The 23,839-nt window shown below is 39.5% G+C and overlaps 3 protein-coding genes across 10 annotated transcripts in view; 2 read left to right on the plus strand and 1 right to left on the minus strand.

Moving 5' to 3' along the window:
* The first annotated feature begins 1,675 nt into the window (after positions 1-1,675).
* tmem255a (transmembrane protein 255A) lies at positions 1,676-14,412 on the plus strand. 7 transcript variants are annotated; one of them, XM_079668405.1, is made up of 10 exons: positions 1,676-2,285; positions 4,612-4,754; positions 6,670-6,732; positions 8,620-8,709; positions 9,317-9,382; positions 9,512-9,600; positions 9,775-9,846; positions 10,569-10,737; positions 11,245-11,397; positions 12,041-14,412. In XM_079668405.1, exons 1-10 carry the CDS (start codon positions 2,228-2,230, stop codon positions 12,182-12,184), a joined length of 1,047 nt encoding a protein of 348 aa, XP_079524531.1. In that variant the 5' UTR covers positions 1,676-2,227; the 3' UTR covers positions 12,185-14,412. The 7 variants fall into 7 exon arrangements, with proteins under 7 accessions (XP_079524531.1, XP_079524532.1, XP_079524534.1 ...); XM_079668406.1 differs by having other exon boundaries at positions 10,575-10,737; XM_079668407.1 differs by having other exon boundaries at positions 1,690-2,285; positions 10,575-10,737; positions 11,245-11,391.
* zbtb33 (zinc finger and BTB domain containing 33) lies at positions 14,156-21,903 on the minus strand. Of its 2 annotated transcripts, none has more exons than XM_079668402.1 (2): positions 19,913-21,903; positions 14,156-17,558 (listed from the first exon to the last, which is right to left on the minus strand). In XM_079668402.1, exons 1-2 carry the CDS (start codon positions 20,211-20,213, stop codon positions 15,625-15,627), a joined length of 2,235 nt encoding a protein of 744 aa, XP_079524528.1. In that variant the 5' UTR covers positions 20,214-21,903; the 3' UTR covers positions 14,156-15,624. The 2 variants fall into 2 exon arrangements, with proteins under 2 accessions (XP_079524528.1, XP_079524529.1); XM_079668403.1 differs by lacking the exon at positions 19,913-21,903 and adding an exon at positions 18,961-19,105.
* A 181-nt stretch (positions 21,904-22,084) lies between these two features.
* The window catches only part of nkap (NFKB activating protein), a 3,702-nt gene continuing 1,947 nt past the window's right edge, over positions 22,085-23,839 (plus strand). The window contains exons 1-4 of the mRNA XM_079668404.1: positions 22,085-22,645; positions 23,299-23,379; positions 23,546-23,607; positions 23,689-23,781. Coding sequence (XP_079524530.1) covers positions 22,224-22,645; positions 23,299-23,379; positions 23,546-23,607; positions 23,689-23,781 — 658 coding nt within the window. The 5' untranslated portion in view covers positions 22,085-22,223. The remainder of the gene's footprint in view (positions 22,646-23,298; positions 23,380-23,545; positions 23,608-23,688; positions 23,782-23,839) is intronic.

The raw sequence follows: 23,839 nt of genomic DNA on the forward strand, positions 1-23,839 counted from the left end.
TCAATATTTAAAAAAAAAATCGTCCCGGGGGAGCATGCCCCCTAGAGGAGGTGAGGACCCCCCCTAGTGGAGGTTAGGTCCACGGTGTTTACATGCTTATTTATACAATATGTGTGCTTGTGCTAACATCATAAGATAAAAGTTGGTTCCGTGTTGTGTGAACGCGCTAGAGTGACGGGGGCCCCCAAGCCAAAGCTTGGGATAATGAAAAGTCTAGGGCCGGCCCTGTGTGTGTTTGAGAGAGAGAGAGAGAGAGAGAGAGAGAGAGAGAGAGAGAGAGAGAGAGAGAGAGAGAGAGAGAGAGAGAGAGAGAGAGAGAGAGCATTTACAGTGAAGGCCAATGATTCATCTCAACCAAATAAGGACATTTGCTGGGAACCAAAAGTCCCCAAAACATTTAGCAGGGAAAGCCTAGAACGACTTCATTTCATGCATCGGTCCATGCAGAGGAATTATCTTTTTCTTCTAGTTGTTGTATGCCATTTAAAGTGTCTTGAATTATATATGACATGCATTGTCCCTTAAAGAATTATACGCATTTGTGCAGGGCGAGCTCCATGGGTTAACCTGCGAGGTTCCCAGGGATGAATGAGATGCTGGCCTAATGGTTGGCCTTGAAAACCCCCACAACTTTCTGTTGCCTCTGAACAAACTTCTCCCTCAAACAAAGCATTTTAAAATAATTATAAACTATGAAAGAATTGTATATAAACGTTTTGAATTAACATTTTACCTTTACCTTCATTGATTTACTGTGTTTCATCAAGTCTTTGCCTGCATGTTTGGCAAGTAAAGCTTTGATGATTATGATGTTGAAAAGTATTCCTGCCATATGAATTACATTTGTGCATGTTAAGCAAAATGACATTGTGTATGTTTGCATTTGTATTTTATTGACATTTAAATCAGGCAACTGTATGTAATACAGCAGCAGAATGAGGACAGTGAAATGTGCAACGTACGCTTTAAAGTTGTTACCTATCCCAATAAAGTGACTGTGCTTTATCTAGATTTTAGAACAATATAATGTGCCCAAGTCTTTCCTTGTAACTAACAATAAATCATATTTGATATATAAATGATTATTTCATGTTAGACTCCCAAAAGGAAGCTCTAAAGGTGGTTTGAAACCCTTTTGAATTGATAGCTAAAAGGTCCAAATTGTCCTAAATGCATCGAGAAGCAACAGCCTTTTCAATGTGACTGTTACATTTCAACAAAGGTAATGAAGAAAACATAAAGAGGCAGAGAGAATGATTAAATAGCTCACTACTCTAATTAATCTGCTCGTGTTAATGTAATTATGTATGGTTTCATGATTATTTTATTATTTTCAAACACTAAGAGACGTACCTGAAAGCAGCATAATATTCACTTTGTTAGATGATGAATGTTCTGCTCCCTGAATGTCTCTTTGCTCTTGGCTGCTCTCTCTTAGTTAGAAAAAGTAAAAGTAGCCTACTCATTATGCCGATTGGTCCATTTCAGAATAATATAGGATATGTTATGTTTATAATTAGGCCTATTAATGCATTATTATTATTATTATTATTATTATTATTATTATTATTATTATTTATCAAGCTGGTCAAGTTTTAATTAATTTATACTGCAGAGTTGCTGGTGAATGTTACTCCAGGTGTAACTAAAGTATTATTTAAGTGTTGATCATATTTCATATGAGCTACTAATCCAGTAAAGTATCTCAGAACTGTACTGATATGATATAAATGATTCTGAATCTGAATAATGAGTAGGCTACTTTTACTATTTGTACTTAAAGTATGTTTTGATGCTATTACTTTTCTACTTGAGTAACATTGTGATTACAGTACTACTTTTACTTGTACCAGATATACGCCTACACACTCTGGTAGGCCTACTTCAAGTAACGCCAGTGAGGTATTTTTCTTCTGTAGAGAGTGGGGTATGTGTGTGTGACATGCGCACACACAGCCAGCAGCAGCAGAGACCCACCGTCAGGACACCGACTCACCGAGAGCATAGAGACCGACAGACGCCTCTCAGCGGCGGGGATGTGACAGAGAGAGGGCTCGGAGGAGACGGAGGGTTGACACAGAGAATGCCACAGCAAGCCAACACGCTGCCTGCGTTAGCTCACCATTGTACTCAGCTTGCTGTAAAATATAAAGCGAGCAGCAGTGAGTCGTGATTGCATTTTTTTTGTTGCAAGGGATCATCCTGCGTTAAACATCCTCCAGCCAGCATGCCTTCTGCTCAGAGCCTCCAGTCCAGCAGCATGCCCCTCTCTGAAACCAACATAGGTAGGTAGGTGTGTGTGCAAGGTCAGTCCTAGCAGGTTTTATCAATTAAATAATACACTCGGTAATTCCACAATGCGGAGGTTTCACTCAATGCTGAAAGGCTCACTTAATTGTGCCTACACACTTTTTAGACCACCCTTATTTGTTGTGTTTTCTTGGTAAGAAACACTAAAGGCATGTTTTTATTTTCACAGAACACTCGTTGCATCACCAGACAGTCTGTTGTTTTTTAAATCCAGGCCGCAGCACGTCACTGCAGGTGCGGCGACGTGAGTAACCACAGGAGCCTGAGACTGCCTGACAGACCATAGGGTGGTGTGAGGCTAACACCACTAACATTAACGGTATACAATGGTCTAGTTGTGTAGAGGAAAATCCCATTTTAAACATTTGTATTGCAGTCCATGGCAGGTGATCAGTGACTACGTAGAATATCGTTGATTGTTTGGGTCAGTCTACTACACAGCTAATGGCAGCAACATCCATGTTTTGCTTTTCCAGCCAATGGAAAACCATTTAAGTCAATGTTATCAAAATATAAGTCTTTATAATGAGCAACCTTCTTTAAAGTATCTCAAATAATGACTTGGTTCTCAAATAATGACTTGGTATTGCAAAAAAAGGATCAGATAAGTTCTAAAATAACGTGTTTTAAATAATAATTACACACTTGTTATATTGAGAACGTTTCTTATTATTTTGAGATCCATCCCATTATTTTAAGGTCTTACAAGATATTTTTTCTCACAGAAAGCTATGTTTTTCTATTTCTTAATTTACTGGCAGAAAATGGCTCCCGTATAACACTTCCTTGTACAACAATTATTGAGAAAAGGTATGTAGTAATTTGCATTACTGTACTGGAGAGACATAGATGTGTTGGTGGTGTAATAATATTGAACAGATAATTTCACACAGATCATATGAAATCTGTTGCATGGGGTGTTTTCCAAAGATCTACTATAATAAAATGATTTGAGTAATTTATTAAACAGAAGATATCCTACTTACATGAGTAGTATTTGCTTCAAATCATAACTTAGTACCAGACACTGTACTTGTATGTTGAGACCTCTGGTCTCAGTTAGAACTCCTAAAGTAATGAGCAAATGCATGCTTTTGAGTAAGAGCCAGATCAATTTGTTTCAAACTAATATTGACAATCAGATAGTGTATATGAAGATTCAAAGTGGTTTCATTACATATGACATTTGACTTCAAAACAAGGTTTGGATTATGTGGAAAGAAATGTGATATCATGGAAACACATAAACACAATTTAATTTCTCTAATGCAAAACAGCCCAATGGCTTCTTTCAATTAACTGTAATCTAGCATTTGAGAGCAGGAAATGAACCATGCAGTAGGAAATATTATTTACATTATACTTGTTATTATCATTTAAATCCCAGCCTGGCAAATCCTCCATACATGTCTAGATCATTAAATTCCGGAAGTTGTTGTTATGCTGGCACCCTTGGGAGAAAAACCTGATTGAAACCATTCGCTTTCCCTGCGCAGTGATTTTAGTTAAACAGGAAGTGATGAAAATACATGCAATAGATAATCAGTGGGACCTTACTCCTCAGAATCTGCTGAAACAAATGCATCAGTAAAGTCATTAAAAAGACTGCAATGAGGGGCCACTCCCTTCCCCCTCTCTTCTGCTTGTAATCTTTGACTGACTTGAATATTGTCAGAGATGATATCCTGCAGCTCTCTGAGGAAATAGCATTACACAGGAGTTTTAGGTTCAGTGGTTTTAGAAGAAGTACATTTGTCGAGGTTCTAATGTGTATTGTGTGTCTCTACTGTGACATGCTTACATGCTTTAATGTTCAAAAAACTCTTTATTTTTCTCATACTGCCTGTGCTGCAGCACCTCTTTTCACCCTCTGTCTGAAACCAGAGCCCAGTCAGCTATGATTTGTTGGCTGGCCGGCTCTGTTGTGATTGGCCAACAGCTTAGAGATGTTCCCGCCCCCTAGCCTATCACGTACAATGTGATGGAGAGCTAGCCAATAGAAATGCAAGTGTCACAAAGTGATGTCACTATGTTATGGAAGTAAACAAAGGAGTATAATGAGGCGTTTCACACAGGGAGGACACTTTTGGGTTTTAGCCTTTGCAGACCATTTACATGCTAAAGAACCTATAAAATACACTAGAGGAAAAGGGAAAACCCCAAAAAATACGATATAGGGCCTCTTTAACAGAATTACGACTATAGTCTTTAACTACTTTCTATTGCAGCTTGATTTATGAATTTCTCATCTCTTTACTGTTCACATCACAGCAGTAATGTTTGCTAATTTGTCGTCTTTAGGTACCTTTAAGAGGAGGAAGAGGAAATCCATAATAGTGACGGTGTTGCTGCTCATTGTGTCTGTGCTCATCCTCATCTTCGGCCTGGCAGCGACCACTAGGACGCAGAACATCACAGTGGGCGGCTACTACCCAGGAGTCATAGTGAGTAGTACACACCTGAATGCAACCGCAGCCGGTCTCCGGTGATACTGAGCGAGGTGTGGGAGAAGAGAGGGAGTTTTCAGACTGCTCTTCCCGCTCGTGATGAACCTAATTACTGAAGGTCTGTGATGGGTGACTCTCCCGACATTCATTATTCAGCACTGTCATTAAGGGCTAAGTGAAGCAAAGCATCTCAGTCCGTAAATGTGTTTTCCTCACAGAACTCGGCTTTTAGCGTTGGGCCTAAAGTGAAGAGCAATCAGGGAAGCAGCCTGCTACATTTCTAATGATGCTCCTTTTGACTTCAACCTTAAATTCATAGTTTCAATTATTGACGTCTGCTGTAAAGAGCAGAGATTTAGAAAACATGCATTCTGTTTATCTCTATGAGACGATTTTCTTTTTAATTTCTGAAATGTTATCCATGGCATGAAAGAAACACCTACTTAGTTTATCTCAATAGGCTACAGAATCAAAGCTTTATATTAAAATCTGATAAATGTTAGGGGGTTAAATCACAAGTTCTATCAGGATATTTTCTAACATGAGTCTGCAAAAAACGATTTTGATTCAGGAGCCTGTGATCGATATGAGGCAATATCACATGCCCTTTAAACATTAACAGTTACATTCGTATCAATTCGCAAACTTAAATATGATTTTAAAATTTTATTTCTGGACTCAACAATCTATTCTTTAAAATAAAAACAATCTCTCTCTTCTTTCTTTATCAGTTCAAAAAACACATGTTTAAAATCTTTACACATCCATTTTCCTTTAAAAATTAAAATTAAAAAAATAAATCAAGGGTTACTCCAGACAGCTGCAAGATAAATGGCTCTATTAAAATGATGTCTTTTTGAATGGTTATTTAAAACTGTCCACTGAGTCAGAAAGATGCTAACTAAGTGGGTATCCCCGAATGTTTTTTTGGTGACCTCAGGGACAATTACAAGAGCAGCTGTTGAGGATCTGAGGGTTTCTGGAAGATCATAAAACGATAGGGAGCCTGGGAGATAAAAGGGGGGGGGGGGGGGGGGGGGGAAGCCATTTAGTGTCCTAATAAACTAAGAAATGGACTAAAAATAAATTCTAAAAGACACAGGGGGCCAGAGTGGGTTGTCCGAAAGTTTAAAGGTATAGATCTCTCATTTTAGATAAACACCACTCTCAGATCTGGAAGAAACTGGTCAGATGGATTCAGGTGCAGTGGAACGGGGTTAATCAATACGCAAACAAGTACTCAGTACAGGTCAACAATACAAACCCTGACTGTGTTTGTGGGCTTCCTTTATTGCCCCATATTTGCTTATATTCACATGGTATATATTGGTCTCATGGGTACAGTGATATGTTCCTCCTATCATCTTACAGTTTGTTTTGGTGTTAGGGTCACAGGGACATTTTCATAGAGTTTATTTTGATTCAGCAGTATTTGTTGTTGTGTAACATTGCTCAATACCCTTGACAGCTGCTACTATTACAGTGATACTTTTGTTATTCTACTACATTGATTTTGTTAAAAACTCGGCGTCAGCCTAATGAAGGTTTGTAGTTTTCCAATGAGTGTTGTTGTTCGGCCAGTATAAAGAGTGTTACAGTGTTATAGTGTTGCATCCTGTTAGCTTAGTGGAGGGCTCAGCTTCAATATGTTGCGCAAATGATAACAGTAGTTTGGTTCAATGAATTCAATTGAGCTTTTCTGTATTTATTTTAGAAAAATATGGAACAAGCACCCTTTAAACATTAAACTTGCGGACTTAGAAATCAGGGCTTATCTTAAATACGATGATGTACAGCTGTATTTACTTGATGAATTAATGATTTTGGATTGTTGTTTATTGTATCTACATATATATCTGTATAAATCCAGATCGATGTATCAATAAACTTCGCTTTTTTCACTGTTTTTCAGCTGGGCTTTGGTTCTTTTCTGGGAATCATCGGCGCTCATTTGATAGACAACAAGAGGCAGATGGTAAGAGGATTTATATGACCTTTTCCTTGTCTGGACTGTTACAGAAAACTATCATTAAACTGCGTCTCAGTCCCAATTACCCAACGACCTGATTATGTTGTTATTGGGGTGACAGACAGAGAGGCTGTGAGTCCCTCTTGGCCTGAGGCGGTTTGCGTAGCGGAGCCTGGGCTTCAAGGGAGATGCAGACAGAAATAGCTACAGGGTGTAAGCTGAGGAGGACAGATGCCCACACAGGAATGTGGGGAAGGAAACTGCAGATGAGGGGAGCAGGTGGGAGGTTTGGGGTGGGGACTGTCAGGGCTCAAATGAATGATGAGTTTGTACCGCGACACCTTTACCGTAACGCAGCAGAGTTCAGATGGCTGAGTCCCACAACTGACCCAGCTACGACACCTTAAACCCCACTACCCACTGGTTATTCCTTATCGCATTTTACTATACATAATATAATGTGTTGAAATAGTTTATGGATCGGGCTAGTATAGCCAATTTGTTTTTAGATTATTCCAGTTGTTGCAGAGCTAAAATGTTGAGTAAGTAGCAACTATTTTGGTAATCTATTTATAATTTTTTAAGGAAAAATCCCAGACATTCACTGCTCACAGCCTCTCAAGTTTCAATATGTACTGGTTTTCTTCATTTGTTATCATAGTAAAATGAAATTTGTCTGAAACTTTTAGACTGTTGTATATAACACTCTCTTCTCTGATGAATAGTATACTGATGGACATTTATCTGTATTTTAGGTTTAAAATTAAACATAATAGTAAGATAAGGTTAAATTATTCAACACATCTATAGGGAGTATTGCTTTATCATCCCGGGTCAGTTAGATTTGATCAAATTTAACTGACTTTAATTCAAATGTTGCTAAATGCCTGATGCCTCATTACCGCTTGAATTCAATCCAGTAAGAAAAGCACAGAACAAAATAACAGACATTCTTTCAATTAAAAAGGTTAAAACCATTCTGACTCTTTGACACTGATTCTGAATGACAAGATAGAGGGAGAAGTTAAGAAGAAAAACACCCACAAACCTTTATCCCATCACAAATGTCTCTTTCTAAATCATTTGCCGCTGAATGCATTCATGTGAGCGTCACAGAAACCTTGGCGCCGGACAACAACCCGGTTACCTCGAGGTGTCGGATGTTTTGTGTCAGCTTCAGAGAGGGTGGGCTAATGTGTAAGTGAATACATACCGCTTTCATTGAGGAGTGAAAGGAGAGAGTTAGGCGGATGGGGAGAAAGGGGGGAAATAAGTGTTTGGACTTCCTTTTAAGAGCCGGGCAGCGTGCCAGGCTCTAACACTACTGCTGCAACTAGGTGACCAGCTCAGCACTCCGTCACTGTTGTCCTCTCCAACAGCCCCCCCCCCCCAAACCCCCCCCACCCCATCCCATTCAGAGCTATTCATACTCAGAGAGCAGCACATGGGCAATATGATACAGGTTACTGTTGGAAGGGAATCCAATACAAAAGTGGTGAGTAGAAGCAATTACAAAATCAAAGTGGTGCCTGTTAGAGCTCCAACGAAAAAGACAACAAAAAAATTGCCAAATATTTCAATAACTGTTCATTTGGTTGAGTCATTGTTCATGTAAAAAGGGCTGCTTTGAGCTTCTTATAAATGGAGATTTTCAGCTTTTCTCTATTATATCTTATTGGCCTGCATACCTTTTGAGTTTTGAAACGACTAAACGAAACATTTAAAGACATCACATTGGACTTGAAGCTGGGATTGGAATATTTTCTGACATTTTCATGACCAAACAATATCAATAGCTGGCAGTGCCTAAAATGGAGTTTATAGTCTTCTGTGACAAAGAGAATCATAACCTTGTGATGAAGAGTGATGAAGAGCTGCTGTTTTCTTCCACAGTTAGTGGCGTCTATTGTCTTCATTAGTTTCGGGGTAGTGGCCGCCTTCTGCTGTGCTATTGTTGACGGAGTGTTTGCTGCCAGGCACATTGTAAGTATCACTAAAGCTTCTTCTTATTTAACCAAACTGATAAATGATGAATGTGGATAACACTCACTGTCCGACTAATCAATGCCATCCCCATTGAAGCTTAATATACTCTGTCTGCATTACACATAGATTAAAACGAGGGCATTGCTCACATATGGCTGTCTGTAGGAGAGGCTGCACCCTTCTTAGCAAGGGAAATATCTTTTGTGGTTGAGAGATATTACTCTCCATGACGCAAGAACTCGAAACAATAAATAACCACTAATGCACTCTTGAAACAATTATGTTAAAATAAGCTATGGCTTTTCAAATAGGGGGATCGGCAGGTTTTTTATTTGCCAGTGACGTCAGTGAAATGGAGAATTGGATATTTATTTTCAGACATTTGTTTGTAAACTGAGCTGCAAAGAGGCCCAGTGTTGCAATGAATATGATGTGATGCTCTCAGAGGAATACATTCAGATTTTTTTTTTCTCTCTATTTGTTGCATTTATCTACATTGTTGATGTTGCTTTAATATGCGTTTGTATCATAGACTGTATATATGGTTTGTACCAGTGATGAATTGTGCAGTGAAATCTAAAGAATATTGTTTATTGTACTACAGGACCTCAGGCCGCTGTACGCCGGCCGCTGTGAGTTTCACTCCAGTGAGACTTCCTCTGAACGAGACGTAAGACAAATATTTCGCTTTCTATTTACATAAATCAAATGCATCCTCAGTGTGTGTGTGGGGAATGAAGTGTCATAAGTCAACCTTAAGTGAAAAGACTAATCATTTGAATTAACTTTTGACCCTCAGGTGCCCTGTCAGACCTCCTCACGCTCCCCCTGTAACCTGCATGTGAAGGGCAACACCTGTTTCTGCTGCGACCTCTACAACTGCGGGAAGTGAGTACACCAAACAGCCTCTCCATCACTGGCTCCTCACTTTGCTGTGTTGCTTTGACTGTTTGGATTTTTGACGTGTGCTGATGTGCAATTTTTGTGGGAAATTCTTTTGCACTGCAACGTTGATTGTATGAGAACAAGTATATGTTTCTTCCCTTTCAACCTTTGTTTCAGAGAACATCCTCTTATGGGACTTCAGAATAAAGATGTATTGAAAAAGTTTAGGAAATCATCCATGATTTGGAAGTAGGTCCCTTTTTTTCTAGAACCATATTGGCCATTAATGATCAACTCATGTTTTTCATTTTCTCGACACGTGATTGGAGTAACTGTGTAGTGTGTCAGTGACATGACTGACTTATGTAATATGTGTTTAGGATCCCATTTCCCCTGCATGTCATGTTTCGCGTCTGACAAAGCTAAACATGTAAACATTTAATGTCATGATTATTGTTGTCAAAATATATGCTTTTCACAAAATGGTCATACTCTTATTACATTGAGTAAGGAAGCATATATTATTATTGCATCACAGATAGAATAACTTGTGAATATCTGTTTTAGTAAAAAAGTAATTAAGAATAAAGGAATCATAAGGTTTCTTTGCATGAATAAACAGCAACATTATTAGTCTAATCCTTTTTAAATATGTCCTGTGTAATAGTATAATAGTGATCTTGACAGCTTTTTCAATAAATCATGAGAATAATCACAACTATCTCAATATTAAAATCCATTACAGTCAGCGTAATGTGAGGGTTTTTTATTACGATAATGATCAAACCATATATCTTCCCACTCTTAAACACCCACCATGTCTTCTGTCCTTAGCTCTCATAGACTCATTTGTTTCTATAAATCAAAACCTACTGTTTGTCTTTCATCTTGCCCTGAACACAACAAGCCATAACACTTTCTCTGTGACTTGTGTGGCTTGACTGTATGCCCCCTCTCTGTTCCGCCCACTGGGCTAGCCGAGTGGAGCTCATTGGAGGCTACCATGAGTACACGGATGTGAAGAGCTGCCAGGACGTGGTGCACCTCTATCATCTGCTGTGGTCCGCTACGATCCTCAACATCGTGGCGCTATTTCTGGGCATCATCACTGCTGCAGTGCTGGGAGGCTTCAAAGACATGGTGGGTACATGTGCTGCATTCATGTGGTGTCAGAATAATTGGAAAATGTGTCCCAGACTGTGATAATTCACATGAAAGCCCCCTTCAAAAAGTTATTAAGAATTCACTTATTGCACCGCATATCACATTTTTTGCTCATATGTAATTCGGAACATGGTTTTAGGTTGTAGCGGTCTGTTGCTGTCCAAGTATCTACATGTAATGTGAAGCAGCAGTTTAATGGTTTTAGGGATTGTACTGGTGCAGCAACAAGTCTGAGACAAAAAAACAAAACATGTTCTTCCACATTAAAACTAAAAGCTCATAAACATACGAACGTCGGTAGAACAACTAATACTAACGGACCATCCAAGGTGCACATTGAAGGCAGCATTATATTTGAGATTTGATTATGAACAACTGGGCTCAAATTGTGCTTTAAGTGTTTGTTCTAATGGGTTTTTGTTTTGTAATCCTCTGGTGTTTGAATTAATGGAAACTGATCAATACTCTTCATGTCCTTGTCAGACTCCGGCTCCTGCCTCAGAGTCTACATCTGAGCCTGAAGCCGTCACAGCTCCAGCCCCCCCTCAGCCTCGTCCCCCCACCACCTCCCTCACCTCGTACAACAACACTGCCCCCTGCCTGCCGCCGTACACCGCCTACGACCTGCAGGTACAGGTACAGCTACAGACCTGCACTGCTGGTCTTCATCCACATGAAGTGGTTCTTGGGGGGGGGGGGGGGTTACAGTGGTTCTGTAACACTGTGCTTTGGCCCCCTGCAAAATAACAAATCTATGATGATGCAATTTGTAATAGTGTTGCAACCTGGGCCTAAGAAAAAGGAAGGTTTTTTTTATTATGTAATTAAATAAATTAAAACTAAGTTACTGAAGCAAATTCTATTACTAAAACAAATACCAACAAAGAAATAAAATAAAGTGTTTATTACCCCAACTGCATTAGTGACAATGGTAAATTAAGTAACTAAACAAAGATTGCAACTCAGTCAATGACACCAATTATGTTATTAAAACAAAAAACAATAATACTTCCTTTGTGCGCTATAACTTTATACTACTTGTTTAAATCTTGACTACTGTCTTTGTCTCCCTTGTCCAGCATTACATTTGCCCCTCTCATTCAATAACTGGCCCCAGCAGAGCCCACCCCCCCCCCAACCCTGTCAAACTTCAGTTTTTTAAATAAGGAAACCTACAAACAACTGTTACTCTGTGCGTCCTTCAAAAAACCTAAAAAAGAGCTTTGAATGTAAAAATGGAAACTGAAACAGGTCATTCTAATAAATGTCCTTCCTGCAGGGCTCCTACCTGTTTCCCGACTCCTCCACCCTGTCGGATGACTCCCAGTCGGGGGCCAGCCACCTGTGGCCCACCATGGTCCCTCCACGATACTCTCCTCCTCACACCCACCCCGACGAGAAGCCTCCACCCTACAGCCCGTAACACACATCCAGCAGAAAGAAGGCACCTGGAACTTTAGCGGGTGTTTTTCAGATGCTGATTGAGTGGCGTGAATGCACATTTCCTCTGGGCTTTTCCTCACAATGAGTGTTGGAGGAAAGGTGGTGAGGAAGAGGAGGAAGGCCACAGAGGGAACTCACCTTGAGTTCAGCCCGACACCAGGAGGGTTTGTCGCCCCTGACTCCACTCACACATCAAGAGAGAGACCACCGGTCCACATATCTATCTGCCTTAATGCAAACGGGCTTCCAGCGCTGGAGCTCTGGGTCTCTGGACTTATTCTGTACTAGGTCAAAGTTCACCTCTCTTCGGGACATATTGTAAATGCTTCCTGCCTCAAGTGGCACCGATGATAACGTGAGGAGATGACAGCTACAAGATCAAACCCGATACATGAATGCTTTTGATGTCCCCCCAGAATATGAACCAGCTAGAGAATTCAAAACTGTAGTAGGTCCAGGCAGTTTCTTCTTTAGCGATTAATTAGGCAATGATAGCAGTAATGAAGGAATTACAATGCTCATAATGAATGTACAGCAGTATGATACTCAGATGCTCTCCAGCAGTTTAGCTATTCAAACAGATGATGAGTTTGTTAAAAAAAATACCTTGAACCATGTGCTCGCAGAGCAACTAGATGAAGAAATAAGCTATTCTGCAGTAGGGCGGTCACAGTTACACTCCAAACTATTTATTCTATTTTCACTATATGCTGCAAAGCAGGTAAGCGTATATTATCTTGCGCTATATAAGTAGTTGTGATATCACATCTGAGTTCAAATGTTTAGTCTCTGTCAGGAATAAACACGAGGCAGGCCGAGCGGGAACAGTCGGTGCTGGATTCGCTGACATGAGGGAGATCATGAAGGGTCAAAGGACTGGTGTTCTCTGAGGAAGAGTGAAGGACAGTAAACTTAGTCCATGTCAATGAGACAGGTCTCCGTCAGCTGTTATCACTGCTTTTTATAATTTCAACTACTCTCAGGGGCTGATTGTCAGTTCCTTTTCGTCTTACCAGTAAAAATGTTTTATGTAATTCAAATGGTGCGTTTGACTTTTTAGCTAAAGTGTGTGCACGGTTGCTTCACCACTTTAGTCTTTACCAAACATATACACTTCAATAAGATCAACCATAGTGCAGTGAGTGCACCGAGGGTGAATCCTGTTGACTTCAGTCATCCCAACTTTCCTCTTGTGTAACTATGATGTTTGATGGTTTGCCATGACAACTTGATGCAGCCATTAATGTCATTTTTCTAATCTTAAAACTTTTGATAAATTGATGATAGTTCAGCTTTCCACATATCAAGTTGATTTTTTCTTTGCAAACCTTGTTTTATGACCAAATGCCTGACGCCTATTGTATGCGCTAACAGCCATTGATAGCATGCTAAATGATGGATGTTTGTTAAGGAAACTTAAAACCTGTTAAAAATCTGAATGTTAGCATTTATGAGTACGACCTCTGAGCCAGTAGCATGGCTGTTGACTTCTCTAGATAATTGTATTACATTGTGAAATTGAAAAGGGTGTAACTAGCATTAGGTTTGAGAAGTTCATACTTTTTCAACAGAGACTAGTCAAGTTTTGAGAAAGTCCATCCATTTCCTTAAGTCTAACACATTGAAAATCTCAAAATGTTTTCAATCTTTGATATAAACCAGACAATGGAAGATTTAGAAACATTTAAAAACACAGGGAGTTGACATAATTAATAATAAAGAAGGAATATTTAAGATTCTGCACTATTCCTCCTTGAGCATTTGCTCTTAACTCTTCCAACATCTTCTGGAGCTTCATAGATATGTTTTTGTATCATGTGACACGTGATATATTTTACTCTCAGCATTGTGACAAAGACGAAGTGACAGTTTGTATGATTTTCATTTCGTACATCACAATAACAACCGTATAGCAGATGTTTGTATGCTTACGTAGTGCAAGACAATTAAGTGAAAATAGTAAAAGAATAATTTATTTATCATCAGGAAACCCCTTGTTGCTAATTGACAGAAAAGGGACATTTTTGTACAATGCCAACAGAACTGATTATTTAATATCCATTTCATTTTATCAACAACTATGAAACTAAAAGATACGTCTGAGACAGTATGAAAAAAAGTATGAAAAAGACATGAACACAAATGCACTGTACATCAAATGCCAATGTTAATGTGTTAATTAAAAGAGTCCTGCTTGATTTTATTGAATGACATGAATAGATAGATTTTATTGTTAGCACTACTGATCACTACATTTTGACACAATGGGAAAAAATGTTAAAGTCCAAATGTGAAAAAGAAATCTGCCTGATGCAACACGAAGTGCTTTATGTCTGGATTAAATAATATCAACCACATTTGTTTGCAAAAGCTGTCGCCTACACATTGTAGACGGCAGATATTAGCATCAAAAAACAAGAAAGGACAGGAATTGGGAATAAAAATGTACAGGTGTATCAAAATAAAACAGGTGTTCAATGGAAATGTCCAAATTGCGTTTAAATTATCATTGTATAACTTCCCTGCCACAATATCCACAAGTGGGATTGCCAACAATCACATTGAAAAAATATATTTCAGATCAAAATTATCATTTCTCTTTGCATTATTCCCATATTGGAATAAGGAGTGATGTTGAATGTCCATTTCAAACTCATGGTCAATGCATCAGTTGATGAGGGTTTTAAAATGTTAGCAGCCTTGTTTTATTTCATTACGGGTCACATCCTGTATTTTACAAAAATGTGTTGAAACCGCTAAAGAGCATTATATGCATCCTTTGAAAATCCTGGTTACACACTACAGGATTTAGGTTTCATATATTTAAATAGGTAAAACCAAATTTATATTTTATAAAATGGAGCTCAGTGGGGTGCCTAATGTCGGAAACTGATCTAGAATAGTAAAAATATCACTCTAATAAGAGAATGCTTTTATTGCAGCTAGTGTGTGATGCCTTCATTTCTGGGGCAACTTTTCAATCCTGCATGAAAATGTTAGCATCCATATAAACTATTGCCGTTCTGATTTTACTGCGTGCGAACCACTATCATTATTTGTAATGATAAAAAAAGACAGATTAAAAAGGCAGAAAAACATGAGTAAAGATTTGGTCACATTGCTTTTCCGTCATAAAACTATTCGCTTCGTCTCCTTTTCACTTCAACAAGGAGGGACAAATTCAAGAAATCTCCAGCTGGCTCTGACAGATGCACAGATCAGTCACTGCGCAGCATATTATTCTAACATGTATTAGCATCATTAGTACTATATTTAAACACAAAATTAATTCAAAGGAAAGGCAATGTGACCGTAGGTTATTCCGATACTATTGAGAATTACAGATTCATATTGTTGACCTGGAAAAAGGTTATGGGGTACCCTTTAAAAAGGCACATTTAATGGAGCAGCGGGGGTTGCTCAGTAGCTCTCTGGTATAACAAAGTCAAACTCTGTGGCTCCCGGTGGAGGAGAGTTCACGGCTGACCCCCCGCGGGTGTGAGCATCGGGCGGCATGCTAGTGTCGGTGTCGATAAAGACGTCGTTCCAGACCAACGTCCTGTTCTGAGTGGAGGAGTGCACGTCCTCGCTGGTGATGTGATGCAAGCTGCCGTCCTCCGATATAACCGGGACTCCTTCCTGACCGTCGTTACTCCACGAGTACGACTTCATCTGCACCGTCTTACACGGCAGGAGGCGGTACAAGTTGTTGTCCGTCTCGTCTTTCTCCTTCCTGCCACTGGGATCCTGGTTGTGCGCATGTTTGCAGTGTGTGGACAGTAACTGGTAGTTCACGAACATGTCGTTGCAAATCAGGCACTGGTACCTGCGCTCTCCTGTGTGGTGGATTTCATGTTTAGTTCTGTACTCGGCCAGTGCAAACACCTTGTTGCAGTAGTGGCACGGGTACTTCTTTTCCCAAGAGTGAGTGTTGAAGTGACGGCGCAGACTCGTCAGACACACGTAGGGCCGCTTGCAGACGATGCAGACGAAAAAAGTCTTCCCGTCCATGATCAGCTCGTAGTGGTCCTCCAGCTCTGTCTTGCACTTCTTCTTGTTGGGGCCGGACTTTGGTGAAAGGGGTATTTCATCAAAGGTTTTCAAAGGTGTTGCCATTAATGCTCTCTTCCCTTTATTCACTTTAGAGCCTCCTTCACCTGGATCCTCCTTCACTGGGACAATGTCGTAAGTATTTTCTCCAATATTGGCGTAGACTTTACACCCGGATGAAATTGAATCGATCTCCGTGGCTGTGTTGAGCGTGACTGTCTTTTTTGCGGCTACAGCTGATTTGGAATTGTTGGTTTTATTTGACTGGCCATCAGACACGTCTACGATCTTTATTTTGAAATCCCCTTGCTTTGGCGAGGCAGAAACTTGTTTCCTTTGGACGCCTATTATTTCACTGCTTTCAGAGGTCTGGGAGGCACTCGTGTGCTCAGGGGTGACGCTTGACCTGGCGGGCGTCGTGAGAACACTTCCTGAGAAATGTCTGGCAGGAGAGGAGGAGCTTTTGGAGCTGTTGGTGGAGCTGTTGGTGGAGCTACTGGTGGAGCTACTGGCGGAGCTGCTGTTGGAGCTGCTGTCTGGACTGCGCAAAGGGCTGCTGATGGGAATAACGGGTGATGGACAACTGATGCTGAGAGGCTTTGCAGCGATGATTTTAACGGGGGCTCTGGCTTTCTCGATTGATTCCTCATTTTGCTTTGATGCCGCTTTTCCTGTATCTGCTGCTTTTCCTAAATCTGCTGCTTCCAAATCAATAATCTCTGAGTTGGCTGTCTGATTGGCTGCTCTGGTTTGAGCATCCGTTTGTGAGACAAACATAACATCTCCGTCCGAGTCCTCGTCGTTACCCGCTGACTTGCTCGCCTGGTTGAATTCCTCTGAAGATATGGAGAAAGACTCTGAGATGACGGGCATCACCTCTGGAGGAGTGTCACTCTTGCTCCCCGTCTCCTTAGACAAACCAGGAAGACCCTTAACTTGTGATAAAGGGGATCCCAAGTTAGCAATGAACTTGACTCCCAGAATTTGTCCAGCACTGATGAGATCCTCCAGCATGTCGGAGCGGACACGGACAATCTTGGAGCTGTAAATGTAATTGAGAATCTGCTCAAAGATTTCCGCTCTGATGAAGTTTAACTCGATCACTTGTCCAGCGACACTGAAGAGCTGGTGGAAGTACGTACTGGAGGCAGACAGGATTGTTTTGTGAGCCGTGAACTTCTTGTCCTGTATGATAATGGTGACATCACAAAATAATCCATGGTTTCGCTGCTCGTTCATCGATTTCAGCACAGTTGCTGAATACTGTGTGTCGGTCGCAGTTATCAGCTTCAGACTTCGCATGGCTGTGGAAAGGAAAGAAACAAAATTAGAATCTAATTTTTGTTAAGTGCACATCAACAGTTACTTCATAAAATTACGGTGAAGGAGAGAATACCATTTGACGCTTCTTCAAAAAATATAAGTGTGGCTCAAATTCAATGTTAGTCATATCCTGCTTTTCCAGTTCTACTTTTCCTTTTCAACTAAGTGACACACTGGAGGTCAATCAGTAAACAATTCCAGATAATTATTGTGTTTGTGCACAGTTTCCAAAGTATTAGCTTGCTTTAAGTTATTGAATCGTTGTGTATCCACTGAGAAGTGTTTCTATAAAGCCTGAACAATAGATTTTGAGGTCACTATCAATTTGAGAGTAAAAAACTCTGGTAGACAAACTGTCACAGTGACACTTTAATCTAAAATATGTATAAGTCCTTTCTGTGCTAAAGTGTCTTACTTTATTGTCTTTAGTGTCTAACTTATCTGTACAACAAGCTAATACCTAGTCTTCTTCCTGCACTAACATAAATGGGTTGGACAACATTTTGGGAGAAAGTTGCTCAGCATAACACTTCTAAGCAGCATCACAAACTATGTGCTTCAAAATCACCATAAAGTCGTACCAAAATATTATTAACAAAACTTCATGAAGCCACAAAGGGTTGTGCTTTAACTTCACAATGTAAACCATTACACAATTTCATAAATTGAACAGCTCTTACTTTATTTCAGATACGTTTTTACATTTTAAAAAACTTAAACATCTTTTCACAATATTCATTTTATATGTTTATTGTTATGTCATTACATTATTACTTATGTTTTGGGATATTTTATTTTTGAACAAAATTTGAATTTCATTTTCTCTTACATTTATTGATGTGTGTATTGTCTTTTTGTATGTGATATGGACCTTGAGTCTGAAATAAAGATTGATTATGCGATAATCCAAAATCATTTCAAGTGACCCAATAATACACTTTATTCGGATTGAATCTGGCTGCTGTTATGGAACAATTACAAAATGATTATATATAGAAACATACTTTCAGTTCCCGAAAAGCTGTGTTTTAGCCTTTGATGCTTCAATTATATATGTTAGTGAACAATAACGTCACCTTCGCTTACGTCAAAGTTGTAGAAACTACATTAAATATAAACCTCTCATGCCACTGCACGGCTTAAGAACACAGTTTATTACACTTTAATGGGTATAATAGCTGGTTGGGTGTATCCATTATGTGTTTAAAGTAATATTGAAATGCATGAGATAGATGGCGAACAAAGGTAAAGCTGCTTCCTCATAATGAGAAGCGCGGCCTCCTGTTTAGCATCCTGTTAGCATGCTAGCTTCAAACACAACAACAATGAATGCGTGAAATCTTGCAACATTAAATAACTGCACATAAAAAGGCTTATGTTTACCTGCAACCCTGTTGTTTTCTGCCAAGAAAAAGCAAGACCACTACCCCCGGCTGCAGTAATTTAGCTAGCTAATGACACAATGGCCAACAACAGGCAGCTCTCCCTACAGCTGTAGCATCACTGACCGGCAGCCGCAAGGGGGCGCCATCGCGTGGTTTTAACTACAAACACTGCATAATTTAGAATAAAATAAAACTACACGATATCATAAAAATAAAAGATGTATTTAGTAATTGTAAAAAGAAGAATTAATTAGTGCCTGGACGTAGTTTCAGAAATAAATGTTTAAATACTTTTCCCACACCGGGATCCTTTCCAGTTCCACCAAAAGTTAACATCATTTTTAGAATCATGAATGAGATTTACTCTGCAATAATTTCTAACACGACAGATTTACACTTAAATATATGCTCCTTTTGTATCTCAGACTCAGGCATCTTTTATGTTCCTGCACTATAATTCAAATATCTCGGGATGCTTTCCCCGGTATTGTTTGAGCAAAACACTCCGGTCTTAACATATGATAATATAAAATGTGTCCTTCAATTTGAAACTAATTAATTATAAACAATTATTTCATCCACTAATGTTGCTTCCTCAAACTGTCTCCAGTATTTGTTGGTTTCTTAATGACATGTAACTGTACAATAAATCAATTAAATACAAAAGTCCCTTTTACCAACTTCTACACACCTTATTTCCTCGTTGACCACTTGTGTTTTGTTTTGTATAATGCCCTCACTTTGAATTCATGTTATGAACACTAATGTGATGTGCCTTTTCTGATGTCTTTAAAAACAAGTGTTCAATAAAATTGGCTGAAATAAAACTGGCCGGGATCATTGTTAATATAACTACCGGTTCACCCCCTTCAGAATAAAAGCTTAGATCTCTAAAAAAATATATTGAAATAATAAAAGTAAAACAGTGTCTGTTAAACAGATTAAAATACCTGGTTGAGGTTCCTTTCTGGGGTCAGGGCCTGCATAAACCACCACGTTGCGTTTAAATTCTGCATGAAGCTTGTCCGACATGCTCTTCCTCTTTCTTCCCTTGAAATGATCATACTCCCAGGCGTGTTTGGCTAAGTAATGCCGCTTCATGGTAATGTCATTAAATAACACCCTCTGACTGCAGATGAGGCACGTTGCAGTCTCAGTCAGATCCGTGAAGAAGTACTCCATGGCCAATGCCTCCTCAACTTTCTGTTTCACCGGAGGACTCACGTTACTTTCCACGCTAGAAGAAGACATCTTGCTTAATGGAGGTGTGCCGTCAACACAGTGGCTACTTGAGAGTAGCTGTGTTGTTGTGTAACCTCCCAAACTGATGTATTGCGTGAGGTTGCTGATCGGTTAAAGGTGTATGGTCCACATTGCTTTGAACTTCCGGGGTTGTGCTTTTCTCCCCGCCGAGAAATCCGCGCACCTCGCGGGAGCGCGCACAGCGTAACAAATAGATGCCACTTCCGCCGGCTTCTTGAGTCCAATACAACTATGATTTATAACCAGGGGTGCACACAACTTTCTCAGTGAGGTACTCAGATGAGTACCTGGAGTCAGTGTTTGGTACTCCAACTTCTGGCTCCCCTCAAAGTTCCCATGAAGCACAGAGCGTGTGAACGTTGTGATCAGCTGTTTTAGCGCAGTGCTGCTGTACAGGCCGACGTTAACAGCAGCCCTGTCTGTGCACACGGAAACCGACTGTCGTCCGGGGATCTAACCGCCTTCTGGAAAAGCTTCACAAGTACGTCGGTACGCAAATGCGCTTTGTGACACAAGTGACGGTACGCATTTCAGATTGTTGCCGCGCATGCGTACCTGCGTACCACTTATGTGCACCCCTGTTTATAACCACTTCAGATCAGAGAGATGTTTGACTATGGGAGAACCCCAAAACAAGATATTGTACCATTCTTAACCGTATCAACACTGTTTACCCTCTTGTGGAAATGTGTGAGCAAGTGTATGTGAAGTATATCCTTTTACCATTTATTTTTATTATATATATTTTAACTTTTAATTAGATTCCATATTTGAATATTAAATTAAAACATTCGAGGGAGACTTTGCTTAATGGCGGCTTATTTAATTAAAAAATTCAAACACTAAATGCAAATATAAATTTAACTGACATTCAAAGCTAATAGTCTTGTGCAATGTGCATGTTGTTTTATAAGACAACTATTAGAGATGTTTTACTGTGTTAAAAGAAAATGGAAAAAACACTCATGTCACTACCTTCTTTTATTTGGTTTCATGATTTATTCAGCACAAAGGAGGTTCTTCATTTACCCCCCAGAGGTGGGAGAAGTACTCTGATTTTGTAGTTGAGTAAAAGTAGAAGTACCAGAGTGGAAGGAATACCCTGTTACAAGTAAAAGTCCTGCATTCAAACATTTACTTTAGTAAATGTATAAAAGTATTAAATATACTTAAAGTACCAAAAATAAAAGTAGGCCTACTCATAATACAGATTGGCCCATTTCAGAATAATACATTATCATATGTTTTGATTATTGATCACTTAAGTGTTATCAAAGCTGGTAAAGGTGCAGCTGGTTTTAATGACTTTGTACACTGCAGGGTAGCTTATGAATTTACTCCAGGTACAACTAAAGTCTTATCTAAGTGTTGTTTATATTTCACATAATTCATCCAAATCTGTAAAGTAACTAAAGGTAAGGTGGAATACAAGTGCACAATGTACCTCTGAATTATAGTAGAGTAGAAGTACAAAGTAAAATAAAATGGACATACTCAATTAAAGTACAAGTAGCCTATCTCAAAAGTATACTTAAGTACAGTGCTTGAGTAAATGTGTATTGACTTGACACCACTGTTACCCACTGCATCGCTCCTTGCTAGGGGGAAACCACAAAGTAAGACAACGTTTAATGCAAAGGGTTTGATAGTTTTTATATATAGTAAAACATTTTGGGGGGAAAAGTTTCTCTTTAATAAAAATGTCACAATTAATATGTCATAATAACTACAAACTCTAATATGCTTATAACCCACCACAGACTGCAGTCAGCCCTATGAGTCAGCCAGTAGAAAGTACAAGCAGAACTATGTGCACTTCCGGTTTGGTAAGACCGGTGTGTGTTTTCGACGGACTCATGATGACTTCCTGTTATTGGAAGCTTTGCTAACGAAAACACGAACGCGTGTTCATTTCTCTCTCAATTTTCCTTTAAAAAGTGAATCTTAAACTCTAGTTTGTAGCTTAGTTTTGTTGAGAGTCCAGATTGGTGAGTAGCGATGCCCAAGTCGGACCGTTCGAGCTCTGACGGCGGCGCGGAGCCTCGCAGTCCCCGGACTCGCAGACCGCGGACTCGGTCCCGGTCCCGGAGCCGACACCGCAGCGTCAGCCGCGAGAGGAGCCTGTCTCCGTACAGCTTCGGGCCCAAACTTCCGAAGCCCAGGAACCGGGAGAAGGAACACGAAGAGCGGGACCGCCGGTTCAAAGAGGCTAGAAATATCCGCAGGATTCGCATAGGGAGCAGGTCCCGGTCCAGAGAGAGACACAACAACAACCCGATCACCAACAACAACAGCCACAGCGGGTACTGGTCCGAGCAGAGGGAAGCACCGGGGAAACACGGCGGCTTCAAAGAAGATTATTACTACGAGGAGCAGAGGGACGACGCGCAGAGACAGAGACAAGACGCCTTTATTGCCAGGTAACACTTACAGATAGATTCCATCCGAATTCCTTTATTATTCCAACACCGTTACAATAATGATAGAGACAAAAAATAAAAACAGTATTTAGTGGCATGCACAAACGTATTTATTATATAAAATCAAATCATAGTTGAAAAGTAATGAAGTAGCTGCAGGATTACTTTATTAAATAGTATAATTAATAGTAGGGGACCCTCAAAATATAGTCCATAGTATGTGTCAAGCATATAAATGATGGAGCCAACAATTCACGTGACTCTTTTTAAACGGACCTAGCTTGGTATTACAAATAATTATTATTTTTATAAATTCCAGTTCAATGGCACATTTAAAATATATTAACTTAACAGGTTTATTTTGTATTTTTTTAACAGGGTTAATGCACATAGTGTAGTCCCTGGGTAGATGTTGTAAGTCACCCTAAAAACAAATGTCCTTAAAACGAACAAGTAAATACAATCAGTAAAAATATACAACATAGAGGCTTACAGCACTGGAAATGCTAATACAAATCAATAAAACAAAACATACATATTACTTAGCAAGAAGATAGCAACAGGTTTAAGCAAAGGCAGTCCGGACACACAGAGAGTTGTACAGTACAATTGATTGTTTTGGTGTTGATGTGGAATTTGTTTTTCTGTTGCAGGCGTCTGCAAGAGAGAGAGAAGATCGGTGAGTCAGGTTGTCCTGAAGTTTGGGGATATTCACCGAGAGTAAAAGAGCCAGAGTAAGTCAAGAATCTCTCCAAAAACTATTTTTATATTGTTTTAAAATTCAAAGAACCACACATTTGTTCTCCAAAGTTTTATTTGTATAAAGTTTTATACGTTTACATACGTTTTTGTATGTTTCGGTGCAGAAGGTACAATTTTCTTACTTCTGTTTTCCAATAGCTCTGATGAATTCACTCCAGTCGAAGACGAGAAAAACAGCAGTTCAGAATCCAGCTCAGAAGGTAAAGCACACAGTGTTTGGATGTGAATAAATTACATTAAATTGCCTACTGCGAAATGACAAACAAAGTTATTCTTCACAGACGATAAGAAAAAGAAAAAAAAGAAGAAGAAATCCAAGAAAAAGAAGAACAAAAAGCACTCTGAAGACAGCGAGCTGGAGTCAGATTCAGATGGTGCGACAGACATTCATTCATAAAAGAAATAATAACCTTTCTTGATTTTTATCAGCTG

Source organism: Notothenia rossii (genome assembly GCF_949606895.1).
Source record: "Notothenia rossii genome assembly, chromosome: 3".
NCBI classification, from domain to species: domain Eukaryota; kingdom Metazoa; phylum Chordata; class Actinopteri; order Perciformes; family Nototheniidae; genus Notothenia; species Notothenia rossii.